Source organism: Arabidopsis thaliana, chromosome 2 (genome assembly GCF_000001735.4).
Source record: "Arabidopsis thaliana chromosome 2, partial sequence".
NCBI lineage: Eukaryota > Viridiplantae > Streptophyta > Magnoliopsida > Brassicales > Brassicaceae > Arabidopsis > Arabidopsis thaliana.
In genome coordinates, this window is record NC_003071.7 from 12,193,953 (window position 1) to 12,202,128 (window position 8,176).

At 30.6% G+C, this 8,176-nt stretch overlaps 1 protein-coding gene across 1 annotated transcript; it reads right to left on the reverse strand.

Annotated features, from left to right (window-relative positions):
* Window positions 1-5,122: 5,122 nt before the first annotated feature.
* On the reverse strand, window positions 5,123-6,828 carry AT2G28510 (Dof-type zinc finger DNA-binding family protein). The gene is made up of 2 exons (NM_128411.3): window positions 6,661-6,828; window positions 5,123-6,282 (listed from the first exon to the last, which is right to left on the reverse strand). The coding sequence occupies exons 1-2, from the start codon at window positions 6,673-6,675 to the stop codon at window positions 5,431-5,433; spliced, it is 867 nt and encodes a 288-aa protein (NP_565673.1). The 5' UTR covers window positions 6,676-6,828; the 3' UTR covers window positions 5,123-5,430.
* Window positions 6,829-8,176: the final 1,348 nt, after the last annotated feature.

Genomic DNA, 8,176 nt, shown 5'->3' on the forward strand with positions numbered 1-8,176 from the left:
GGTAAGTAGGTAACACAATTCAAACACGTTCTAAAGAATAGTAACATCCAGAAGAGCTTAACTGAGAAAGTGCGATTCCATATATAACTCCTAGTTTATAATCTTTAGACATCTCTAAGAATTAGATGCAATAATTGTATCCCCTGCAACTAAATAAATATTTTCATATATAGACACTGCACATTAAGTTAATAAACTTTATACGTTTGTAGAGCACGGTTTGGGAAACTATTTTAACTCTGCTATAATCCTCAAACCAATGAAATTGTGAGATTAAGCTCAGAATTTTCTTGGTAATTAACAAAAAGATTACTATAATGAGAAATGTTTTCAAACCATGAGACTAGTGAATGCTTTTGTAATAATTACTACGATACTACTGTAGTCGTTAGCAAAGGGTAAAGTGTAAACACAACATATGTTTATCAAACTCCCGACAGAAAATTGTGATTTAGAAATATATAAAATGGCAGTATGGTTATTGGCAATTTTTCGCACGCATGTAGGGTACATATTTTTCTAATAAAAAATTTGGATCTAATTTATATTTTTATCAGACCGAAAAGCAAAACAGATTTTAAAAGTTATCTCTCTATGTCTGATGGTCGAATGCTTGACTTTAAAAGACCTTTTTTTATATGATCAACTAGTATATTGGTTGAGTTATCCACAACGAATCGTATAAAATACATTTGGGTGCATATAGTTTTTATTAGGTATAGGTATAGTTTCAAAAAAAAGATTTATCAGAAAAGGATCGCGAATATGTTTACTAAACTTTATTGTTTGGAGACAAGATGAATGTTATTACTCTAGCTAATTCAATTCTTCCTTTTAGTTTTCATCCCCCAATGTTAAGATTTTACTTGTTATTTACTTTTTCTTTTTCTAAGAGAGTAAATATCAATTGATGAAAGTTCAGGTTACAAATTAGAAGACCTACGGAAATGAACCTTGCCAAAAAAATAAAAAAATAAACAAGGAAACATACTACTCAATACATTCTCAAGAAAGGAAAGATTTGGATCCCTCAATGGAGCCAAAAAACCATTAGATTTGGATATTTCATTGTAATGAGTTTGGGCACAACTTGAAAGATGCAAGACTTCTCCGGTTACCTGCAAGGGCTGTATGTTGACCTCTCATTCCGTTGAGATCTGCCACAGAGTGACGGAAATGGTGCGTGGAAATCTGCGAGTGATAATATATACAACTATTTTTATGCACGAACTATAAAGTACATATTTGTTTGTAAGAAAAAAACATAAATTTCTAATTATATATATACAAACATAAACACAAATTTGTACAAACCGAATAATTAATAGATTGATAAAGTAGATAACAGTAATGATTTAATGCAAAATAAAATAATTATAATAATTATAATGATTTAATGCGTTGGTCAAAGATTGTGTTTCGGCCCATGCATACTCATATTTGCGCATAGACAACAATAGGGTGTTTGAGAGATACGGCTTCGGTACGTTCAAACTGGTCGTTATTATCTTTGATCGCTCAATAAATGCTGCAATAGAGTGAATGAGAAAGCTCATCATAATGGAAATTCTATTATAAATCAGATTTTTATGCACATTATATTGGTCAAAGGTTGTGTTCTCTTAAGAATTGATTACATGATTTGTATGTGTTTCCCTTTTAAAAAGGGAAAACCCTTAAGAGTGCCAAGTATGCATCAAAAGAACAAGGACTAAAAAACATTCCAAGGGACTTAGACCCGATTACTTCTTTACAACTCCAAAACTAGAATTGATGGTGTAGCCTCATTCTTTGTATATAAATTATATAAATAATGATGTAGCCTCAGCTTCTATTTGCAGTATACTCAATATTTGACTCATTCACTAGAATTTCAAACGATCGATATCCATGTCAAGGTTACTAAGCGTGTATAATGTATATTTAGTTGTCATCCTTAAATCCCGTATAAAAATTGTTTTTGATTTGATCATATTCGATAGAATCATATTTTTAAAATGCGAAACTTGAAAAGCACACATACCATTGACTGATGTAAACCCTATCAATTGACAAAAATGAGTAAAACCTTATATCAGATTTGACTAATTACACAACAGAAATGGAGTAACACATTTCTCTTTCTATAAAAAAAACACTCACACACACATAAACAAAAAATTATTACGGATTAAAACAATATATGTGGGGCAAGTGAGAAACATAGGTAATTAATAGTTTCATACCTCATTCAATACAATTATCTGCATGACATATTTTAAAGTATTTTTCACAAAGAAATCATATTTCATAAAAAGAGATGAACCTATTAATTGGTTAGTTTCGATGGTACGTAGCTAAAATAAGTTTATATGTAAGTGTTCACACGAGGTGGTTTAGTGGTAGTGATCAAACTAGGGAAATTGTAATGAGCTATTCTAGGTTCGATCCATCCTAGAAACTACTTTACAAAGATGTTGATGAGAGGAGTTTTTACATTGCTCTATCTGGCCCTGGAATTAGTCGGATTTCATGGTCCGTTGACTCGAGAACCAGCTAGGAAGAAAAGTTCTCGCAACCTGATTTGGAGTTTATGGTGTCCATTGAACCGGATCATCTGAATTATCAAAAATAATAATAAGTTCATAAGTTGGTAGGCTATTAACAGTACATTAGAACACACCTAGTTAAATATTCTTTAACATTCTTGTAGATTGAACGTGCTAGAAACGATCCACACATGACACATCTACATGAGTATGTATGTATTATAAATGCCAATAATTATGAAGTCGACATGCATTTAAAAATACGGAAAATATATATATGGTCTAATTGTTTACTTGCCGAATACATATATTCGGTATCTATAATCAATTGCTTTGAATTCTTGAGATGAAAAGATAATTTAAGAGACCCACACGTAATGAAGCAGCACTGCAGCAGTAATGTTACATCCATTTCCCATGTACACTAACAAACCTTCTCTTCACTAACATTTAATGTGTCAATAGGGACACACGTCTTTTTCTCTTTCGTTTTACACACACAAGTCAGAAAACCTCTTCTTCCTTTCTTCTTTCTTCCTCATTTTTTTCCACACACACACATTGACTATCAGTTGATCTCCTCAAGTCCTTTTGTATTTCGTTTTATTTAGAGTTTAAACAAAATGGAAGATGTATAAAGATGATACAAATATAAGATTAAACTTGCCAGTTTTCTTTATAAAAAAATCCTACCGATCATATATAGATCAATAGATGTAGTTAAACGAAAAAAAATAAATAAAAAATTGTTGCACTGTTTGTGTTAGATTTTGAAAAAGAATATATGAGATAAAAGTAAAAAATTTAAGACAATTAACATGAAACGGGAGCCCAATTAGAAAATATTGAGCACAATTGGGTACCAGTGAGTGGATGAATAAATTTCCGTAGCCCAATTAGGGCCCATAATAATGTATAAATATCGAGATGATACAACCCTACACAAGGCAGCCAAATTTTTTAAAAATGGACCTCAACCTGATGATAACGTCGAGCGCAGAGATGAAGAAAATTAAGAGTCTCGATGATGAAAAGGTATGTTAAATAGTGTGAACGCCTAGAATCATCATCTGTTTATAAATTGGTTTATCAATTCAAGTATCGTCTCCGACTCTGTGTGTAGCTTTAGGCTGGATTTGATTGGGAGGAAACTGATAAGATCCTGAGTGGTGAAATTAAACCAAAGACCTTGATCACTAGTTATCATTTCCTAGCTATTTGATATCCTCAGAGAGGACCTATGATTGCACAGGGATTGGTCTCAGTGTTCTCGAATTCTAGATACATGAAGAGAAAGATTAGATCCAAATTGCATGAGGTCATAGCATTAGCTAAAAAGAGGCAATATACATCTCTAATTCTTACTCATACGAACTCTTGTGGACATGGTCAATGTTTATTTTTTGTTTAGTTATATACTACAACATTATTTATAATCTCTTTTAATTAAAATTTAAAAAACAATCTACTGAATAGAAATAGTCAAAACCAATAATAAATTGAAAGTTGAAAACATCATCTAATTTAAAACTTTTTTTCTACATAATTACAAAACATTTTTTAATAAAATAATTAAAATATTTAATTTTAATTCATACAATCAAATTAAATATTTAATTATTTTGTTATATGCTACCAAAAATTACAAATATGATTTTCGCTGGATTCTGCCAGATTTAACTGTTACTATATATATATAAATTAAATTAAGTTAGATTTTGATTTCCTACGAAACTCGTATCCAACCATTGTTCATTTGTTTGAATAAATCGATTTAAAAATTGAATATTAAACTAAAACATACGGCTTCATGCCTCGTACCAATATTGACCCTTTTGTCGGTAGGCAACAACAACCTATCAATCCAAAATTTGAAACTTTGCACCATTACCATATTTCAAACTCGGAGATTTTATACAACAGCTTTTTATAAAACAATTTTTTACAGCAGTTATGTTTTTTTTGGACCCTATAGAGAATGAATAGTTCAAACGAGCGATAAAATATATGTATAACGAATAAAATATAGTTAATTTACCGCATCGTGTGACTTGTTAAATTTAAGTGGCATTTAAGTCACGCGCAAATCTCTGTGTTAGATTTGATTCTGTACAAGAGATTTCATAAAATGTTATAAAATTTCTTCTATTGTGGCGTATTATCAACCAATTATATCCAAATCAATTAATAATTAAGTATACTCCTAATTGTATTTGCCAAATAAATAAAATATAATAATAGTGTCCAAATATCTACCTGGAAAATATGAAGCAATCATGACAGAATATCTTGAAACTCACCACTCACATTTCAAAATCCAATTTTTTTTGGCCTCTGACAACAACCAGTGGAATGTTGATGGACAACATGTTAACCTAATCAACAATATCCACTTTGATTTTTTAATTGTCTGTATTATAAAATAATTCCTTAAAACCATATGCCAATTGATATATATTTCTATCAACAAAGATATATCCAACATAAGGGTTGATAACTTGATATGTCACTAACTTTTTTCTACTGATGATGATTTGTACTAATTTTTTATACACTTATGTTTATCATTCTAATCATAAAACTATAATCATATTATAACGTTAAGAAAAAAAGCATAAGGAAAAGTAGGATCCATTGCATGTAACAAATAATTAACCACCCTAGACACCATTAAATTACAAATTAAAACATCAAAGAAGAAACTTTTTTCTATAGTTTTCATAGAAGAACTCTTATAGGTCTTCGTCTCAACAAGAAAAATTGGGAAACTAAAAAAAGATAGAAACCCTAGAAATTATAAAAACCAAACATCCCCCATATTAGTGAAAGTGGTGTACAAACATGTGATGACATAAACTTTAATATATAGTAATATATTATATATTTATTTATTAATGATCTGCTAGACCAAAGGAGTGTTGAGTAAACCATTATTCCAAGATGAAACCATCCCATTCCAGCTTTCCCTTCCGGGATCAATCTCCGGTACAACTCCGGCGGAATCTCCGGTCATCTGCCATGGAAACCCCCAGAACACCTTGCTAGGATTCTCTGAGTTATTATTGTTATTGTTCACATTCTCTTGCTTTCTCTCGTTTCCTTCCAAAGACATCCCCAATGTAGAAGCCATCTTGATTTCATTTTGATTATTATTACCATTTCCGGACATAAACCCATAACACAAACTATTGTTATAAGTACCGTTTTGCCCTCCGAAGATCCCTACATCATTCGTTGAGTTTCCATAAATAGAAAGATCACCTCCAAACCCAAAAGAAGGCGTAGTAGCTTGAGAGGATAAATGATGCTTTTGGAGAGTAGCGAAAGCGAGGTTGAGATCAATGGAGTGATCATAACCAAAAGATGATGGTGGCATTCCCGTAATTAAAGGGTTCTGAAGTGGATCAGTATGGAAATTAATAGACTTATTGTTGTTGTTCTTGGAGAAAGCTGAGGAAGAGGATCGTTTGTTTCGACGGCAACCACCACCGACGGGAACGTTACGAAGAGTACCGCCTTTAGTCCAATATCTCCGACAAGATTTGCAGAAGTAACGAGGTTGTGAGAGACTATAGTTGTTGTAGTAACAAAACTTTGTGTTTGGAGATTCACATCTTGGACAATTTTGAGCTTCACCTCCTAATTCTCCTCTTGATACTTTCTTCTTCATTTCTTCTTCCATTTTCTTATTGTTATTATTGCTTCCTTTTGTTGAACTTACCAATATAGTTTCCAAAGTCTCGTTTGAGATTTCCTGCACATTCAAACAAACTAAATTAAATTGTGCTGACGAGTGAAATAATGATGTTTTTACTTTATATAACGGATTAGTTGTACGTGGCGCCGATCTTTTACCGACAATAATTCTTTGTCTACAAGAAAATGATTTTTTTGAAAGGGTTTTTGAGATAAGCTTAGGGTAATTAATCAAGTTGATATTTATCACTAAATTGATAAATGATATAGTTCTTGAAGACATTTTTGTTACTATGAGAAGAAGTTGAAAATTATTCATGATTTAAATTTGACATGATTCTTGTTTGTGTTTTTGATTGAATTAAGAGAGCTCAGAATTATTAACAAAAGAAAAGTGTTATAAAGAACTAAAATAAGAAGTAGAAGAAGAAATTACCTGTTCAGGATCCATCCATGTAACAAAGGATCGAAGCAACGATTACTTATGTTTCCTTTTAATAATTAGCAATTATGGTAGAAATTTTGCTCAAATTCTAGGGAACCAGAGAGAGAGAGAGAAAGAGAGAGTTTGAGGTGAGCAAATATGAATAGAGGAGAAGAGCACGGTTCTTAATATATAAAGCAAATATAGATAAAGTGTGTCCTTTTTAATATGATTTTTATTTATAATTCAAATTGATTTTCTATTTGTTTTGTAGCTAGTTGTTGTTTTACATATATTAATATGATACTATTCACGACAGAAAAAAAACGATACTATTCACATTTAAGTCGAGATTTTTTTGCAAAAGTCTTCAGCAATATAAACTAGTAATACTTTTGTTGATAACTCTCTCTTTGTATGGTGGTTACTTTAGAATTTGAACATTGCGATATAAAACGAAAACTACAAACGTAAGTAGTCATTTTTTCTCATTTATTTCTCATTTGTTAATTACAAAAATTACCTATTTAAATATTATAAATATCTAAAATACATTAAAATAATAATAAAAATAGACAATAGTGATGATAAAAAAAATCTAAAATGGCTGTCAAAAAAATAAATCTAAAAAGAATATAAATCAAATCGTGTTAAATGGATGGAAGTCCCAATACTAAATAACAAGAGAACATATCATATGGATCAATAAGAGCCAAAAGACAATTGAAAATTAAATATCAGTTTAAACCGAAGGTTATAGATACACGATCTTTTTAGAAAACAAACATTCGTGTGCTTAAAACAAATGTATATTAGATAAAAAACAAAATATCTTAAATTTATAGATGTTAACTTAAAACAAACTTATAATGAAAGAATTGTCATATATGTCAAGTCTTTTTCTATTGTTACGATGTGAGCTTTTTTCTCACGCTTTTTTAAAATAATAGCTTTTCTAAGTATTAATTTTGATTCACTCTATCATTTCTATTTCGACGTTGTTATATATGTTTTTAGACCTATTAATAGAGTGATCGGGCTATTTTTTCGACCGAATTAACAAAACAATGTATGTTTGAACTCTTGCTATACCATGTTAAAGTTTATAAACGTTCAAATTAAATTAACTGATAATAGATAGATTGATTAATATCTTTTAAATATTACTCAAAATCTTTTCCCATTATTTTCATGTGGAATAGATTATTTGTGCTACACTTTGCAAAGTCTATATCTGCTCACAAAATTAATCTCTAAAACAACGACAAATGAATTTAATAAAATAAACAAAAGCACGATAACAAATGAATGGTGATGATTCATAAAAAATAGTTGGTCGTACACTTATACGTATATTATGTACACACAAGTCAAGATGACTGAATCTGGCGTGCGTTCAACTATATATACATGTGGACCCTGCCATACCAGTAGCCACCATCACCATCAACCAACCCCAACCCCATTCTCTCAATTCAAATTCCAAACCATTTCTCCTTTATACGCGTATGAAATACATACTCTTTTT